The sequence below is a fragment of the Myiozetetes cayanensis genome, unplaced genomic scaffold, assembly GCF_022539395.1.
Source record: "Myiozetetes cayanensis isolate MyiCay16 unplaced genomic scaffold, myiCay2020 scf4, whole genome shotgun sequence".
NCBI lineage: Eukaryota > Metazoa > Chordata > Aves > Passeriformes > Tyrannidae > Myiozetetes > Myiozetetes cayanensis.
Genome location: NW_026087631.1, coordinates 39,238,748 through 39,258,313, shown reverse-complemented (window position 1 = coordinate 39,258,313; position 19,566 = coordinate 39,238,748). Strand labels below are relative to the sequence as shown.

The following is a 19,566-nucleotide window of genomic DNA, read 5'->3' as shown; positions in this document are numbered from 1 at the left end:
CATTCTCATCCTCATTCTTATATAGCCTTACAACGAACCACAGTAGAAGACTGACCTAGGGGTCTTTTCTATAAGATCTAGGCTTAGTTTCGTTCACTTAAGTGAGGTTTGTCCCACTAGCAATTATGTCAATATGAGAGAGGAGATAGTACAAGGAGCCAAGGAAGGACTCTACTGCTGCACTAGGCTTTCACTGCACTTCTCAATATCTGGGTATATATTATATATGATCTATATTAGCTCAAGTGATGTGGAGCATGGGGTGGGTTTCCAGGTATGAACACTTTCTAGAATGACCTATATAATCAACTTTGCCAACATCCTTCAAAACTGCCAACGCAACACCTCTACCACCATACAATGTACCATAGCATTGACCATCTTCTGTGTGAACGTGAGTGAGCTGTAGAAACTGAATGAAATAAAGTGCTGTCTAATTTATATTCTAGAGCTCTGAACATCTGGAAACTCTCTATGAATGCTAAATGTCATAATTCTTCCATTTGTTTGCAGCGGGTTTAAGCACATGTTCCTATATCATTAGTTGTATTTACCTACACAAAAGAAAAGTAGATCCTTACTTCAAAATTAAATTCTCATTATGATGAAGGACTGATTATATACAATGCTGAATGGTGAAGATAATGCTCTCACTAGCACTTAATATATTATGAAGGAAATAGAATAACTATTGTCTATATAATCAAATTTCTATAGCAGTTTTTACTAGACAGAAAAAAAAGAGGAAAGCAGCAGTTCTTAACCTTGGGAGAGATCATATATGTCTGCACTTCACTGGCTGAAGATACCATTCTACGTATTAAGCCTACTACTTCAAGATGAAAATGACCACCGTAGGAATATCCATATTCAATGTGAACAAATAATTTTTGCTTATGTCTCACCACATTGCTTCCAATTAAAATTAGATTATAACAGGGACTCTTGTAATAGCTGTCTTATAACATCTCTTTTACAAAAGTATGCATTTGTGCATACATAAGTCACTCTGAACTAACCAAATTTGCTATCATGTATGTAGAGATGATCAATCTACTAATCAACATTTTAATTTCATGCTCTGTGGCAAATCTTGATGATGCAGCTTTTGGAAAACAAACAAAAAAACCAAAAAAAAAGCTCAGTCTTTCAATTTCTGAAATGCGGCGTACTCATGAATGTTTTGCCTGTTAATAGTTTTTACAGTAACCTTAAGAGAAAGTTATGGCACTTACGTGTTTGTTGTCTCTGTGGTGACAGAATCTCCCGACTTCCCAGGGCCCTGTATAGACTCCATAGCTGTGGAATAGAGAACTTTTTGCCCTCCGTGACGTTTTGTGTCTGCTGCACTTTGGGAACCCTCTCCCTCCTTTTCCTTCACGCCACTGTTCAGTATGTGGATTCCCAGTAGCAGACTGTAATCCATGATCTTAAAACTTTCTAGAACCTACCAAGAAAGAAGAAAAGGCTATACTGAAAAAACAGAAGAGTTACACAGCAGCATTTTGCAAACTTAAGCAAAATCATACCTTCAAGGCATAAGCTTCTCTTGTTAGGAAAATGTATGAAATTATAGTTAAACAAAAATCCTTTATTATCCCACACAAGTCATAGTGCTAGTTATCTATTTAGCTCAATGTTCTTGTTACAAGTGCAAAAGAAGGATGCCTAGCTGATATTATTTTGTAGGCAAGGAAAATAATTCAAGGCAGTTCCTTTTTGTTGATAGCAAATAATCATTTAATAGTTTCATCATATACTTATGAACTAAAGACTTTTTAAAGTCATCTCTAATGCATGTTCCAGACCTTACTGAGCATTTTGCCTATATTACTCTCTATCTCTTCTCCACCTCCTGTTTAAAACAGAGTATGTGTTCTTTGAAAACTTTCAAGTGTCAGAAAAGCATTTGGTACCATCTCTCATTAACAGCTGATGGGATATGAGTAAAAAATCATGCACCTCTCCATTAGGCTAAATATAGCCTATCTAAACTCAAAGACAAATTTTACTTCAGAAGTATGACTACCAGTCTTCTCTTCTAGCTCTACAAACCGTATTTCCTCTATCAGTAGGCAAGTCCCCTTTCTTCTCTCACAACCTGTACTGTCATGAGTTTCAAGTCAGATACACTATTATGAAGTCTGGGGTCCTGCCACTGAAAGGCAAAATACAGGTCAAGTCAATACCCAGACATGAGCTAAAACGAGCTGTGATCACATCTAGTAATATAACCAAACTGTTTGCAGACAGCAACTGTGTTAAACGCCTTACAAAACAGCAGTGCTAAGTGGAGGGAGAAAAACCAGTGAAAACTAGGAGGGATAATGCTGTGCCACTCACCTCTCTATGCAAAGCCAGACTACAGCACGTAGTCAGACTTGGAAAAACTACTGCCATTTTTATTTTAGAGTTATAAACTACTGCTGACATCTCTGTCTTCAACCTATTGCTTACTGCCTTTTGAATTAGACCACATTAGCAACATTATGATTTTACTCCAGTAATTAGATAACCTATGTCTAGGACTGGATGTAACTTCATTTAAGGCTGTGGTGTGATGTGCTGCTCCGTCTTTCACAGGGACCTCTTATGTGATAAAATTAATCTTTCTGACTTCATCAGTTCACCACTGCCACTTAAACCTATAATACTAGTACAATACAACGGACTATTCTTTGACAATTTATGAATTTGTCATAGGATTACTAAAAACCATCATAAAACCAAGTAGCTATTTTGTTACTCCAATTCATGATGAGATTGAAACATCTGCACATCCAATGGATTAACTGCAGTACAGATTCTTACAAATAGCATGTACCATATGAACTGTAGCCCTTGCCCCCTGTTCATGGCCGTATTCAGAGGCAGGACTGTCCTGTTCACAAAGTCTCCTTAGGATATTATAACATTATCTGGCCCTTTGTCTGCCTACAAGTTTGATGTTCAGTTCTGATTACTTCCCGTTAGAAATTTGATAACCAAACCAACCACTCCTTATGTAAATGCACCTTTTTGACCACATCAAAGCATGTTTCACTCCCCATTTGTTTCTGATGAAAATTCTGGAAGAAATAATGACCAGAATAACAAGGAAGAATCTGTAGTCAACAAAAAATTACTTTGCGTCAAAGCCTCAGCCTGTATTGAGATAGATATTTTCCTTAATCAGTGGGATTTCCAGCTGAATATATCCAAAGGGTTCTCACATATGTATCTTCATGAATATTTAAAATACCAAATTGTCAAATTTTTTAAATGTGTAAGTAATGTTTTGCACACACAGTTTTAAAAAACAATCTGGTTTGCCAAGGACAAGTTACAAAATGCAGCACATCAAGATATTTCTGGGCATGCAGCATTCCATGAGAATATAAAAAAAGCACAAGCCTTTTCCCATGCCGAGGTTTACTTGGAGATACCTTTGACAATTTTAGATAGAACTGCTTTTAAGATGCAGCAAGTTTTGCTACAAAGGCATCAAAATGATAACCTAATCTAATGAAAAAAACACTCAGATAAATCACAGTATTACACAGCAAAAGTGTTCATAGCAAAAGGAGAAAGATTTGTAAAACACCTGATGCCATCTGTGTGAAGTCACTAGAAACTGACATTAACTGCCAGAAATACACTACTTGTATAGTTAAAGTGAGAGAATTTGAATCTGTGCTCTAAAATGTACCTTGCTAGCAAAATGACACTGTGAGGTTTCAGCAACAGTCTTAATCATGCTGTGTACTAAAAAGAAAGTGTTGCATTTGATAATGACAAATAACCCTTCATTTCATTAACTTGACATTTAATTGGTCACCTTATTTGTATTTATATAGGTGTTATTTAACTAGCTACACAGATTCTGTCAACACAATGTTGTCACTTGGTCACCAAGTGCTGCTGGCAAGGCTGACTTCAGCTGCTCTGACAACTTCCAGATGGCAAGCGTCACTCACAGATTTAAGCCTTATGCACTATTTTGCTTTCATACTACACAAAAAACACAGTAAAACAGCATCACAAAGTATGCCATTTCAGAACATGAAAAAATAACTCCATGAATCAGATTTTCTTTTCTTAGAGCCAATCAGATGTTAAAGCACTTTGTGAATCATCTTAGACATGGTTACACTCCACTATCTCAGCCAGTGACTAACAGCAAAACAAGTATTTCTGCTATGAAATGTCGTTTTTATTTTACATGCAGCCACTCCAAGCCACACACTATGCAGAAATCTGCATTCATGTTGCTACCCATACAAAACAACATGCAAAAAAGTCAGCAGGACATTTTCATAAAAGGGTAAAGAAAAAAAAATTCTGGAAAAAGTACATAGGAATTAACATAACAGAAGGAAGACTGATTTTACAACAAATCAATAATTACTTTCAACATAAGGACCTATATAAAATCAACACAAAGTAAGAGATTGTTTCACAAAATAAGCATTTCTTGGAAACAAGTGCATAAATTCCAATGCTTAGCAATGGACCTGGTCTAGAAAAAATCTATTCCAAGAAAATTAATTGCCACCTCCCTACCAAAGCATAGGTCTAATCACTTCCCATTTCAACAGAATTACAGCATCACAGAATTTGTCGAGTTGGAAGAGACGTACAAGGATCATCAAGTACAACTCCTGGCCCTGCACAGCATCATCCCCCATGTGCCTGAGAATATCATCCAAATGCCTCTTGAACTCTTTCAGGCTTGGTGCTGTGACCTCTTCCATGGGGAGCCTTTCCAGTGTCCAACCAGCCTCTCACTGAGGAGCCTTCTTCCAGTATCCAACCTAAACCTCCCCTGACACAGCTTCAGGCCATTCCCTTGGGTCCTGTCACTGGTAACCACACAGAAGTAGGCTGTAGACCACAGTGAGGTTTCCCCTCAGTCTCCTCTTCTCCAAGCTGAACACACCAAGTGCCCTCAGCCACTCCTCATACAGCTTCCCCTCAAGGCCCTTCACCATCTTCATTGCCCTCCTTTGGACACTCTCTAACAGCTTATATTGTGGTGCCCAAAAATGCACGCAGTGTTCAAGGTGACGCTACAGAGCAGAGCAGAGCAGGATAATCCCCTCATAGGGGGATTAGTACTAGTGCCTACTCATAGGTCATTAGTATTTCGGCTGATAGCTCAAAAAATACTCTTCCTATCGATACAAAAATCTAACTAACTACCGCAAAACAAAATTCCCCAGTTTTACAGTGAGTTTTCTTGTCTGTTTGTGTAAAACATTACCTAACATAGTTTTAAATGTGACAGGTGTCCCAGGATCCCTAAGGTCACCAAGTTAACTAAGAACCAGCTTTGAGTTTACGGGACAGCTATTAAATATGCTTCATTAAGAAAACAAGTTTTTCTTAAGTAAGAAATGAAAATCACTAGTGTTCTTATATACTCTGGTGCATTTTCTCCCCATGTTTTTAAATAAGTGGGGAATAAATCTTAACTTCAGTTTTTAGAATATGATAGCTTTGCCATTTTGCTGGGGAGTTTTATTCCACATTTCAGGATAAATAAATATATTCTGCTTAAATTGCATAATTTATTTTCTTCAAAGATATTTGTACACCCAAAAAAGTGTTGTGAAGAGGAGAGAGAAGTACTAGGGACTGACAAAGAGAGGTTATCTGAGTGCATAATACAGGTAAACATCTTACAAAGCAGACATTAACAGCAAAGAGTGAAGGAAGACAAGGCTTTAGAAGAGTTAATCGAAAACACTTTTACTGTAAGAACCCCTTATCTCCCCCCCCCGTTTCTGTATTGCTCTAAGGAGATTTTGTTCTGTACAAATTCTGTAGACCTAACCCACAGATACATTGCACAAAGAGCCCAGAGGTAATAAATCATAGCCAAATAGGCTAAGGTAGACATTTGAATAGGTGAAATAGGCCTGAAGCCAAGGTTTTCTTCAAGCCTGGACGATCAGAACATAGAACAATGGAAAGAACAGAAGGTGACCAAGGTCACCTGAGGAAGAAGAGTAGATTTGAGACCCTAAGATGAAGAAAAGACCAGATGTACCACCGTAATATTCCTCAGAATAGAGACCACGCCTCAAACTCCGCCCAGACTCCACCCACTCTGAATATTATAATAACATGAATATGTATGTAATTATGTTGTAATCGCAGTTAGAAACTGTATAAATTGCTTGTTTTTACTGAACCACTTCAGAGCTTTTGTCCAGCCTGAGCTGGAAGCTACCCTGACGTCGCAAACAAATACCTTGCTGTTTATGGGCATAAAGTTCTGCCTTTAAGCAGTTTTCTTTTTGGGCATCAAGAGCATGAGGAAGAATACTTGGAATCACTTTTTTCCATCTGCCCAGTTAATAGAGATGACTGCATTTACATGCCCCCGTGCTTATAGCCCTTTTCAATTATTTTTTTCTCTTACATTCAGCAACAGATGGAATGGGAAAAACAGAATGAGGGTAGCATTAATAGAATATCCCAAATTCCTGCATATGACTAGCTGACATTCAAGAATACGCTGCATCTCTGTATCCTTCACAAGCTAACATCCTACAAATGCAGAAACCTGTGATCACCTGGAATATATGTTTCTTTTCTAAAGTTATATCAATATGCTTTCTGAGGTAACTAGATGAGAAACAGTTTGTAGAATAATATCTCTGTATAACCATGACATATCTCTTTTAAAAGGGACCTTCTTTGTTTTTTCTTCAAATAAGCAATTACCAATTCTTCTGTATGTTAAGGGATTACAGGGAAGATATAAAGAGAGAGTGCTTTCAAAATCAAACGACCAAACCGCATTCTGATGAGATGAGCTGGTATAGCTTTCCTACAGTATTCTTTGACATGTACTCCTATAAAACTCCATCTCTATTTTTAACATGGAATGAGCCAAAGACAAAATCTGTTACTTGTGTGTTTGGACTGTGAATTCCTTGTACAGGAGAATAGATGTCTTCCACATGCTTTCTACCCAGAACAGAGGTAATTTGTATTATTAAACTGCGTAAGAGCACCAGTAAAAACCAAACAAGTAAGAATGGATGTCTGATTCTGTATCAGCTATGAAATATGGAATGCTATCATCAATTCACTTTTAGCCTTTCTCATACAGATTCATGCTAATGTTACTTGTATCTAATGCATCACTGAAATGCCATAGCTTATCCTTTGTCCCACAGAATTATTCCTCTGAACCAAAAAATTTTTTTCAGGATTAGGTGTTTATAACAAAACACAAGAGTAGCTAAGTTTGATGTGGAGTTTTATTTTTTGCTCCTTTAAAAAAGAAATCCCCAAATGCACTTCAAACCATCTTCAATGTCTTTGGTGACTTTATTTTTATTTAGTACTTGCTTATATGCCATAACTCTTAATTCTTGGTCTCTTTCAAGAGCAGATTATTTTTTTGAAAATTGGAGAATCTGCTGTATTCTTTAATAAACCACAGTTTTATACAATGCTCAGAGTAGCCGGAAGCATGATTACTAAAAAAAAAAAAAAATCACAGATACCAAAACTAGCTTCCAACACTCTCAGTAGTTACCATTACACAATGGTAAAAAATAATATAGGACCATTTGCTTTCCAGATTAAAGCACTCCGAAGTGAACAGCACTTCAAATCAAAGATTTTTAGGAAAGCTTTCATGAAATTGAAATTATTTATTTTTAGTACCATTTGCATATAATGTGTCCCCTGTGTCTGCATATGGCCTACCCAGGTAACTATGACAGTGCCTGCAGGCAAGGATAGGATAGCTACAGTAAGTCTCAGCAATAGTTTGGAGTTTGAAAGCTAGTTCAAATTTTTTAAATTGTGTGCATTGTATGTACGATAAACTCACGAATGCTATGTCTTTGGGAACACTGTAATGTTACACTTCTTGGTTCAGTTAAGGTGCAAAAACTGCAAAATGGTCTGCGAGCAGAGCCTTCAGACCCTGTCACCTCAGGAGTGAACATAACAAGCCAGGGATGCAGGAGCCGGACAATGCTGTGAACCTGTGCCTGTCCCAAAGCAGGTGATCTGGAGTGGCCACTGGAGGCACTTGCCCATGACAGATCACCACAACCTACTCAACTCGATTCTCTAACTGGGCAGGTCTTGCATCTCTGCATCAGTGCTGCAGGGACTGATATCCAGCAGTGGTCCACCACTGCAGTACTCCATTTCCTTGGGGAGGAGCTCCATGGCAGCTGTCGAGATATTTTGCGTCAGCTGAGCAGATGCATCAGGAGGCCAGTTTAACTAAGCAAGTGAAAAATAGAGAAACATTGCCTTGGCAGGTAGGGATGGCAGCTATTTCCACAGAAGTCAAAGCTCAGAGAGAGTTGAGACTGGCAAGGGATGTCAAAGAAAAGCTGATACTGCTAGTGGGAAAAGGGTGACCAAGGAAAATGAGGGCCCATTGCTGGATGGGGTAGGTGATTCAGTGACAGCAGACACATATCATAGCACGTACCACCATATCATAGCATCTACCACCACCTTTGTCATCACTGGCAAGTTCTGTCAGGCCTCTGAAATTAGTAATGGAACTTAAGGAGGAGAGGAGATACCAGCCAGGGATTTTCATATTAAAGAAGCAGCAAAAAAAATCCCTTGCTTCCTGATTCTGATTGCAAATATAAACAATGAAAATATAATCCAAATTTAATCAATACAGAAGAGAATTTTCTTAGACCTGAAGTACTGGGAAGATCAAAAATTTCCTTCCTTAAATAAATTCTATATTCCAGTGCCTAAACTAACTTTCTCACTTCGGAGTAACAGTATGTACTGGGTATGGCTGAGATGGAGTTCATTTTCCTGCAGCAGCCCTTACAGTGCTGTGTTTGCATTGGTAGCCAGAACAGTGGTGACAACACATCAGTATTTCAGCTACTGCTCCGAAGGTGCATCAGGTAGACGCTCACATACCCAAAAGTCACGCCACTGAAGAACATCAGAACAGTGAACAGGTAGATAAGGCTGTAAAGACTGGAATAGCCCAGGTAGACTTGGACTGGGAGCAAAGGGTGAGCTATTTAAAGCCTGATGGGCCCATGAAACATCAGGACATTTAGGAAGAAATGCAACATACAGATGAGCTTGTGATCAAGGAGTGGACCTGACCATGGAGGTCATCACACAGGTTATTCATGAATGTGGAATATGTGTGGCAATCAAGCAAGCCATGTGAGTAAAATCTCTCTGGCACAGAGGGCAGGGTGGGTTTCCAATACGGTGAGGCCTGACAAATTGACTACATTGGACCATTGCCACGGACGCGCCAGGGCAAGAGCAACACACTCACCATAGTGGAGGAAACAACTGGCTGGCTGGAAACTTATCCTGTAAACCAGGCCACTGCTCAGAACACCATCTTAGGCCTTGAAAGGCACATTTTGTGGTGACATGGGACCTCAGAGAGAATTGAATCAGAAAATGGGACTCACTTTCGGAATAATCTTACAAACTCTTGGGCAAAGGAACATGGCATTGAGTGGATATATCACATCCCTTATCACACACAGGCCTCTGGGAAAACTGAGAGGTATAATGGACTGTTGAACACTCTGTCAAGAGTGTTAGGCAATGGGGCACAGAAGCACTGGGATGCAAATTGGCTAGTCAGCACTTGGGGATCTGCCAACTGCCCTGGTCCTGGCCAAACAAAACCCCTACATACTTTGGGAGGAGATAAGATCCCAGTACCCCCCCTCCATGGGGGAAGTGCCTGGGTAAGTTGGTATGGATTACTCCTCCCACGGGAAAAGGCAAACCTATCTGTGGGACTGTCTTTGATCAGTGACCAGGGTGTACTTGGTGGATAATGTGGAGGGATGGCGTGACCTGCTGTGTGCCTCAAGTAAACTTAACTTTGGGGGAAAAATAATCTGTGAAGTAAGTTGTATGTTGCAGGACATAAAGTAGCAGGAATGATATAAACTGATCCAGAGTGAATTTTGTGAGGAGCAAGGAGCAGGCAACAATGACCCAAGCTGGGCTGGTGTTGGTGCTCACTGATTGATTGTGCTGGTTCTCCTCTCCCGAACACCCATCCTGAGGAATGGAGCTCTAATCATGAATCGGGAGGGGTGGAAGAAGCCCACAAAATGGGAAAATAATATCCATATGTAAAAGAATGGGGGATAGTTGTTAATGAAAATGTACAAATCTGTACTTTGGGTATAAAGATGGTTTAAGGATAGAGTTTAAGTTGTATATGTTGATAAGAAGGGATTTCTATAATGAGAAATAAATACAATGGAAAAGTTAGAAGATACATAAAATATGTGAGGACTGAGTGTGAGGTAAATGATGCAGTGTGAGATCATGGATCCGAATCTCACTGAATTATTGATATGGGTTGGTACCAACTCATTGTGAGTGTGTGTGTGCATGTGTATGGGGAAGGCCTGGGCCTGCAGGAACGTGGTAAGGTCTGCACTTAGGCCTGTGCTGAGGGCACAGGGCAGAGCTGAAGGCAAGACCTGCAGCCCATGCAGAGCACAGGGCAGAGCTGCAGGCCCTGCAGGGCTGTCAGTCAGGGCTGAGCTGCCTGGCAGCCCACCCACACCACAGCCCTGCAGCCTGTGACTGCCTACAGCACCATTCATTCGGGCCTGGAAGGCACTGACCAGATATCCTGCCTGGGAGAGAAAACTGAACTCTATAAAGACACGAGACTCCATGTGGTCTTCCTCTTCTCTCTCTCGCTTCTTCCTCTTCAGCCGGCACCATGTGAATCATCGAATCCTGTTGGTAACCATTTTTTCCTTTCCTTTCTCTCCTTTTCTCTTTTTTCTTTCTTTCTTTACCCCTTTTAATCAGCTTTCTTTTACTCCTTTCCTTCTCTTGTGGGTAACTTAAAACCAATGAACTGTGTTTTACTAAAGCTGTTACACGGATTGGTTTAGTGGGTGTTTCCTAAGGAATGGGTCTTTGTGCTGAATGTTTTAGTGAAATGCTTTTTTCTTGGTTGTATTTTATACCTGTAAAAACCTTTTGCCAAAATATCTTATTTTTCTCACTAAAATAAAAAAAAATTCTCTTAGAGAAGAGCGTGTGACTTTTTCTCTGGATGTTAATTAAAGGTTATAAAAAACTAAAAGGCTTTTTAAAAGTCTTAAATAAAGAATATAACTGCTCTGGGCAGTTTATAGGTTAATCCAGAATGCAACATATGGGATAAAGGGTGGAGAGTGTATTGGGTCTGGCTGAAATGGAGTTAATTTTCATGTAGGAGCCCTCAGAGTGCTGTGCTTTGCACTGGTAGCTAGAAAGGTGTTGATAACACACCAGTGTTCTGGCTACTTTTGAGCAGCACTGGCACAGCATCGGTGCTGTCTCTCCAACATTTCCCCTCATCAAGGGCTGGGGGTAGGCAAGGTCCTGGGAGGGGACACAGTTAGATCAGCTGACCCAATTTAACCAAAGACATATTCCATACCATATGACGTTGGCTCAGATATAAAAGCTAAGGAAAGAAGGAAGAAGGGAAGGCATTTGTTATTTACAGTGTTTGCTCTCCAGAGCAACTGCTACATGTGTTGAAGCCCAGCTCCCCAGAAACTGGCTGAACATAGCTAGCAGATGGGAAAGAGAATAAACCTTTTTTCTTTTTTCTCTTTGCTTGTGTGGACACAAACTTTCACCTTTGCTTTATCAAACTGCCTTATCTCAACCTCCCAGTTGTTTTCCATCTTATTTTCTCTCCCCTGTCCAGCTGGGAAGGGGATAGAGCAGCTTGGTAGGCACCTGATGTCCAGCCAACCCACCACAGAGTAAAAAGAGATTTTTGACAAGTTTTTAAGCCTTGAAAAGCTATCACTCACACTGAGCAGGCATCCAAATGCCATATGGGCAGAAAGAAAGAGTGGCAAGATGGTCCCCTTCCCCACTCTTTCTAAAGGCGGAAGTACAACACAGGTAGTCAGATCCAACCTCATTTGTTGAGCAAATTCAGCTATATGAAAGACAGCAGTGTCTGCTCCCTTTGTTTTATAACACAGAGTAAAACTTATTTGAATAGAAAAAAAAAGCCAGTTAATTTTTTTACATACTTACAAATTTCAATGTGTGTATATGTATCCACAGATACACACATATACTTTAATGTATGTATATGTATTTATGTATAGATTAATTACTATAAGATAATTAGCCTTTTTTAAAAATAATTTTAAAATTTAGCTGGGCCTTGAACTCTAGACTAACTTTAGAGCTGTTAATCTAAGATTACACACTGAAAAAAATTATAGTAGTTCAGCCCTCAAATAACATATAGGAAGAATTTACCCAGACTTTTGAAGAACCAGTAAGAGTCCCTTTTATGTAAAAATTAAATGATTGATTCTTGTGTTTACTTTTCACTCCAGTTCCCTCTTTTAGATTCCCTTTATTATTTTCTATATAACAGATCTCCTCACGCTTTGACTGGGTAAGAAACCTTGAACAAGCAGGGGATGCACAAAAGGGCATCCATATCCTCAGATGGGACATACTGATGCATTCTGCATTATCACACATGACAGGAGCTCAGGCAATACTCACTGCAAAAAGCTACAGAAAGAACAATGTGTGGTGTTAGATAAATGTCTCACACTGAATATGCAGCTGAACATTAGGTCACCCAGCTTTACAAACCAATCACCAGGCATTGCAGACTTCTGTGATAATTAAACAAAAAATTCTATTCATGTGCAAAAACAATGCTTTCCATCTTGTACCACAGGTGGCAGCGAACAACAAACTGATATTCAGGATGCCTTTTCTGTGCTGAGTTCAGCCCACTCATTCTGATTTTTTATTATGAAACTCTTAAGATTCCCCTCAGACAATGCCAATTTTTTCTCTCCACAACCCTGTGAACTTTGGGAATATGAGAAACCTGGATAACTCCCCCTTTTTCTAATTTATATTTTCTTACCTTTGCTACAGAGAAAAAATTTATTTTACAACAATTCTCTCTGTCATAATAGGAACTGATTCCATTCCCCAAGGTCTTCTCAAGGAGCAATGGTATGTACCCCTCTTCTGCCTTGAAAATGTTATGCAAACATTAAACACTGGGTTTCAGCTCAGGAAAAAATTGCTTTGCTCCAGAAATATGACTGCTGCCATTAGGCCTGCCTTTCTATTCCTAGCTCTTCTTAACTTACAAAGAGGCCAATTTACTGAAGGGTTACTGAGCTTGCAGCTCTACATACAGATTATCATACATAATAATGGTACCACAGGGCTAATTATGCCTCAGGAAAAAATAATTAAAATCTCCAAATTAGTGGAAATCATTATCATCATCATCATCATAATGTCTACTGGACTCCATTCCTACGTTAATCTCTATTTCTACAGGTGGATCAGTGTAATCCTGGACATACAGAGAGATAAGGGGGACAGCTCTGGAACTTGGGGTTGTGCTAGATGATAAATTCAGTGAGTCAACAATGTGATCCAGTAGCCAAAATGGCCAACTCTATCCTGGGGTGCATTAAGCACAGTATATCCAGCTGGTTTGAAAGAGGTGATTGTCCCACTCCACTCAGCACTGGCACAGCCTCACCTCAAGTACTGTGTGCAATTTTGGGCTCTACAGTGTAAGGAGGATATGTCTCCAAAAGAGCACAACAAAGATGGTGAAAGGACTACAGAGCATGACTTGTGAGGAGCAGATGAAGATATTAGATTTGCTCATCTTAGAGAAGACTGGGTGGGGGGCACTCATGACTGTCTACAACTTCCTTATGAAGGTGGCAGAAAGAGTGGTGCTGATCTCTGGTGTGTGGTGATAGAGTGCAAGGGAACAGCTTGAAGCTGCATTGGGGAAGTTCAGATTAGGTATTAGGAAAAAGTTCTTTAGTGGGAGGATTGTCAAATGTTGGGGTAACTTTGCAGTACAGAAAAGGATATAGAAGTTGTAATGTTGTTTAAAGTGAACATGCTCCCAAAATGGTGGTGTAACTCTTTGTGTAAACCTTTCTTCTTCCCAAGGTTCCTCCCTCTTACCCGTACCTTTGGAATGTCTAAGAGATAACTGAAAGCTCATCTATTGGTTGTTAACCCTTGGTTTGTAAGACCTCCTGGACTCCCACTGGTTACATTGTAATCCTCCCAAAAGGTACTTAAGCAGTTTCCAGAACAATAAACGCTCTCTCTGCCTGCTCACCCTGGTCTCCTGTGGTCACTGCGAGAGCCATGGAGACCTCGTGGGGGGGGGAGGGGGAGAGCACCTTCCCCTCCAGGACTAGGGATAAAAGAAAAGCCTCTAGAGTGGAGTTCCCCTCCCTATCCACCCTCAACGTTCGTCACATGGCAATCCAACGTCGGGCATGGTTGACCCCTGTAAAGAGGAGGCAGCTTCATTGCAGAAAGTGTTGGGATCTGTGTTGGGCGAATGCCTAGAGTTTAGTGTCCCGGTGTCAGGCTTTGGACACCATCAACCTAACTTCGCAAGAAGGTAGGAGCAACTCTAGCAGCGTCCTTTTCCCTCTAACCCTGAAACTAATAGAAGAACCTGTGCACTAACCTCTTTAAGAGAGAAAAAGAAAGCTTAAAACCCTCAACGTTCATCAGTCAAACACTGGAACAAGTTCCCCAGGGAAGTGCTCATGGCCCCTAGCGTGTTGGTATTCAAGAAGCATAGGGACATTCCATTCTACAGTTCTGTGATCTCAGATGCCAAAGGTTCACATAAAATACAGACTTCATCAGTGCTCTGACATCCATAGTTTTTCCTCATTGAATAGCATGGAAAACAAATGGAGGCTAAACAACATACAGAGCCATGTTCTGTGTTTTGCCAAGGTGAATCCAGAGCAACTGCAAATACAGAAGTTTAAATAGCCAATAATTTTTACTCACTCGACAGTCCCGCTGTAGTGTTTTCATTAGTGCACTGTGCGTTTCAGAGTCAAAATACAACCCTTCGTGTATATCTTGCAAGAAATCCAAGTCTTTGAATGTGGGGTTGGACTTCTCCCTCTCTTTTCTTGATGCTCTCCGTTTGTATGTGGAGCCTTTCAAGTCGTATGTGAGATGCATTTTCAAGGCTCGTGGCAAAACATTGTTCATGACAACAATTCTAATATTAATGCCTCCTGACTGAACGCAGTACAGCCCATAAAATTTAGGTAGAAGAGTCCTTGGATTCTGGTTCAGATTCTAAAATGAAAGAGATATTGTTAAATAGGTCTATTTTCAATAAACTTCCATGCTTAAGAAAGGGTTTCTTTCATAGCAAAGGACATTAACAAACTTCAAGAAAACTGTGTACTGCTTTTTATTCAGCATAGTTTCTTAGACCAGTTGATCTGCTTTGTGGGTCTCTACTTTAGAATGCTAGCATAAACACTGCCATTTTCCCAGGAACTTATATACACCAAGAGCAGAGCAGTAGCTAGACTAATACTAGGCTTCTCTTTCTCACATACTATCAAAGCGTAGACTGGCCCAAACCTAAAAGCATCCTGAAGACTTTATTTACTTATTCTGACCTGAACAACCTTTGCATTCTACCTGCTGGAAGAAGTTTGTGTCCAATGTAGTTCTCGTTATGTTGACTTGGAATTTGAAAGACAGAACCCCTGTCTCCATGAGGCTTTACACACTGAGGGTTAGTGCCAAATGACCAAGTAGTATCCACTGGAGTGTGAGGTCATAACGGAACCACAATTGCCCATCAGAACAGAAGAGTGTGAAATAATCCAAACTGCACAACAGGCAATAAAACTAAACAAGAGAGGATAACAGTGGTGAGAGAGAAAATCTTCCATCTGACTACAACTACTGTCAGTCTGGCATGAAAAATCAAGAAGGGGGAAAACTACTTCAAGTCTCGAATGATTACTAAGTTACAACATAAAACTATCAGAAGAAAGTACTTTCACAGGAAATAATCACGATTGAAGTTTTTCCCTTTGGAAACCATTGCATATTTTAGCTGTGAGAATAAAGTGCACAGAAACAACAGACAACAGCCTTACATGTACTTGTAATAAGTCAATTTTATGCTGAGCTGATTATCATGATTGGAAACAACAAAAAAGTACGTGCCATCGTTGTCCTTTTTGATGTGTCAGTACACACTTTTTTTTTTTACACACATGGTGAATCCATGTCACTTTAGAGCAATAATGACATTTATGATATATATACCACAATATATATATGACAATAAACATTTCTCATTTTTAGTATAAGTGAGAGGGTAATTTTTCAAGTATTTACATCAGAAAACAAATCAAGAAAAGAAAGTCCGTCACAGGTCTAATAATATGAAGTTCTGCATACCTTCCAGAAAAATCTCTGTTCATATGTATGACTGGTTTTGTTAAAAAAAAAAAAAAAAAAGTTCTACTTACTTTTGGATCAGTGGTTTTCCTTTCTGATGACTGACACACAAAACCCAACACAATTGACTTAGCACAAGTCCTCAAAAAGCTCCATTTAAAAATTCAGTTTTGAACAAATTACATGGATGAAAATATATTTTTTGCAGCCCATTTACAGCTTTAATATATGAGCAATGGAAATCAGAAGTAGTTGGGAACAAAAGTGAAACTGACAAGTCTAGTTTGTTTGCTCTGAGTGAAATGCAGAGGGTAGACAAATAACAAAATGGAGGAAAAAACTGAATTAGAAATCTAGTAACCTTTTTTTGTTAGTTAGAAATAAAGTTTGGTATCAGATGATGACATTCAGCTTCATCTTGAATGCTAAAACAACAGCAATTCTTATCTTCAATATATTCTTGAAGTACATCTATTCTTTCTGTTGGGTGTTTGGAGCACAAAGCTGAAGGGCGGGTAAAAATACCAAAATATTACAAAAAATAGAGATAAAAACCAATGAAGGATTACAAGACAAATGAAACTGCATCTTAAGAAGTGTGACATGAAACAGAAGAAATATAGGTAAAATACAGTCTTCAATTACTTACCATATAATAACCTGGCAAGAGCTTCTGAAGAAACTCAGCCTCTTTGTGTTGAACTGTTTTGATGATGAACTCGTCATCACTGGTTACAAAAAATAAGGACCCACTGGCACCTGGGTTGGATAATTCAATTAAAGGCTCACTGCAGATTGAGTACTGGAAGAGAGATAAAAATTGGTTTTTACTGTCAATGCATGCATTACCCGAACACAAGTTTAATATAAAGAACTGCAGGTACAAACAGGCACAAGAGAATCAAGAAGCTTATTCTTTGGTCTTCAACTGTAGCAACACTACTACTGTAGAGCAAGCTGGTTCACATAATTCGGCTGAGGTTCAAAGGCCAATTGTAACAGTCTGCTCTGCCCAGCTCACACTGCACAACGCGGAAGAGCAGGTGGCAGCTGAGCATACAGTCCCTCTTCACATCCCACTGCACCAGGTAAAGATTCTCTTGGAGTGATGCGAACGGTTAAGTTGAAGGGAGTTGATCCCCACACTGGCACCATAGCAAATTCTTGAGTCAGAAACCTTAAGAAGACATTGAACTGCAACTGTTTGCTTTTCACAGCCATTTATGAAGGAAACAGGCACAAGAAGATATTAGACAAACACACCCGGAGTAGAGGTTTTTCACTGTAGACAAATGAGCAAATCCTATTCTTGGAAATTGGGATTGAAACCATTAGACTAATAATCTTGGTATTAGCTACTAATGTAGTTTTCTGATTGAAAACTGCTTGAAATAGAAAAAACCTCAATACCAGTAAGCAAGAAAAATTGAGATTTGGAGGACCATTATTTTGGATATTTAGAAAGGCTTTCTCTTCCACAAGACACATTAAAAATTGCAATCATATTAAGGAGGAAAAAGGCATTAATTCAAACTTCATTCAGACTAAATGGAGAGGAGACATTAAGCTCAAAACCATAGAAAAATCTATTTATATTAAACATGAAAACTTGTTTAAGATAATTGAACTTTCATTCACACATCTTTTTTTTTTTTTTTAATACATCATCCATTTTACACAGTTGGAGATTTACTGTACAGTCCAATATTTTAAGGATTCAGTCTTTACAAGAAAAAAAATTACACAGGAAGCAAATTTGTGAGTAGTGTAAGCACCAAGGAATTATTCTTAGTAGTGTAGTATTTTCTGCTCTTCTCAAAGCAAAAGGAATAACTGTTTCAGTTACAAATATCTGGCTTATTAAGACATTGCTTGAGATGAGTTGAGCAATTTCACAAGAAAAAAAGTTTTACTTTTTAAAAACGTGTTTATTAAATCCATCCTGGAGTTTTGCCATTGACTTCAGTGGCTGGTGACAGCAAAGAAGTAATACAAGAAAATCTAATCAATATGCTCTTTTGTAAGCACTTGAACTAGAGAAGCACACTTCCTATGGACTCAAACCACTGCCTATTGCATCTCCTTATCCTGGCTACAGCTGATGCTTTTCCCATGCTTGCAATTTTTGAGACTTTTGTATTATATAAAAATGTTTTCTGTTCCTCTCCCTACTTCTGCAGTCCACTCAGTTCCAATTAATAAAAAAGACCTTTCTTGTTAATCCTGTAATTTCAATTTTCTACTGATAGAACAGCCATACCACTCTGTAACACTACAAGCTCTTAGAGTTAATCAGCAGTTGTATTGTAAACCTTGCATTTTTCTTGCAAAAAAATATAAACTTCATGAGTCACTGTCATTGAGGTAAGCGTTTAAAACCAATTATCCTAAAACATTAAAGTTCAATAAATCAGTGTAACATAAGCACGAGCTGTTAACCTACGCTCTGTGTTGGTCATTCTACAGTTGTGCTTATTCCTGTAAAACAGAAATCTACCCATCAAGTGCTGCTATACAGAGACCAGCTAATTTTGGCTGGACACTTACAAAAGCCACACAGAAATGGAAAAGTAAGAAAATCCCCAAGACTCTGACAACTGAGTACTTCACGATCAAGACATTTAGATGCAAAACACCAACGTTCCACGACGTTTCCAGTGACAACTTAATTCTGCCAGCTCTTCAAATGCATTTACTCTTGTTAACCAGTCTGACTTCTATAGTGCATTACCACTTAACTTCCTTGAACAAGGTGAAATTGTAAATCTTTGGGCTTTGTCACTTCAAAACTCGTAAATGGAAAAGAAGCTGCAGGTGATAACAGCTTTACTCTAGGAAGTAACACCTTTTTAGCAGTTGGCAACACAGCCCGCATACTTCATCTTTTTCCAAGTCCATAAAAAGAAATAGATAAACAACATATTAAATAATTACACTATTGTCACACATGACATCCTTTTCTCTAAACTAGAGAGGTATAGATTTATTTGATGGACAGATCACTCAGTGCATAAGGAACTTGTTGCACTCAAAGAGTTCTAGTCAATGTCTTGTTGTCCAGTCAGTGACCAGTGACAAATGGCATTCCTCAGGGCTTGGTTTTGGTGCTGGTGCTATTTAATATCTTTGTTGGTCACATGGACAATGGGATCAAGTGCACCCCCAGTAAGTTTGCCAACACCACCAAGCTGAGTGGTGCAGCTCACACACTGGAAGGAAGGGATGCCATCCAGAGGAACTGTGACAGCCGTGAGAGTGGGCCTGTGCAAACCTCATGAAGTTCAACGAGGACATGAGCAA

At 39.2% G+C, this 19,566-nt stretch overlaps 1 protein-coding gene across 5 annotated transcripts in view; it reads right to left on the bottom strand.

Moving 5' to 3' along the window:
* Positions 1 to 19,566, bottom strand: part of PIP5K1B (phosphatidylinositol-4-phosphate 5-kinase type 1 beta) — a 102,740-nt gene that overhangs the window by 25,673 nt on the left and 57,501 nt on the right. For all 5 annotated transcript variants that reach the window (XR_007630609.1, XR_007630611.1, XM_050329748.1 and 2 more), the window contains exons 6-8: positions 16,916 to 17,068; positions 14,839 to 15,138; positions 1,236 to 1,447 (exon numbers count right to left, since the gene is read on the bottom strand). Coding sequence is in view for 3 of the 5 variants with exons in the window: in XM_050329748.1 (XP_050185705.1) it covers positions 1,236 to 1,447; positions 14,839 to 15,138; positions 16,916 to 17,068 (665 nt within the window). In the remaining 2 variants the exon portion in view is untranslated. The remainder of the gene's footprint in view (positions 1 to 1,235; positions 1,448 to 14,838; positions 15,139 to 16,915; positions 17,069 to 19,566) is intronic.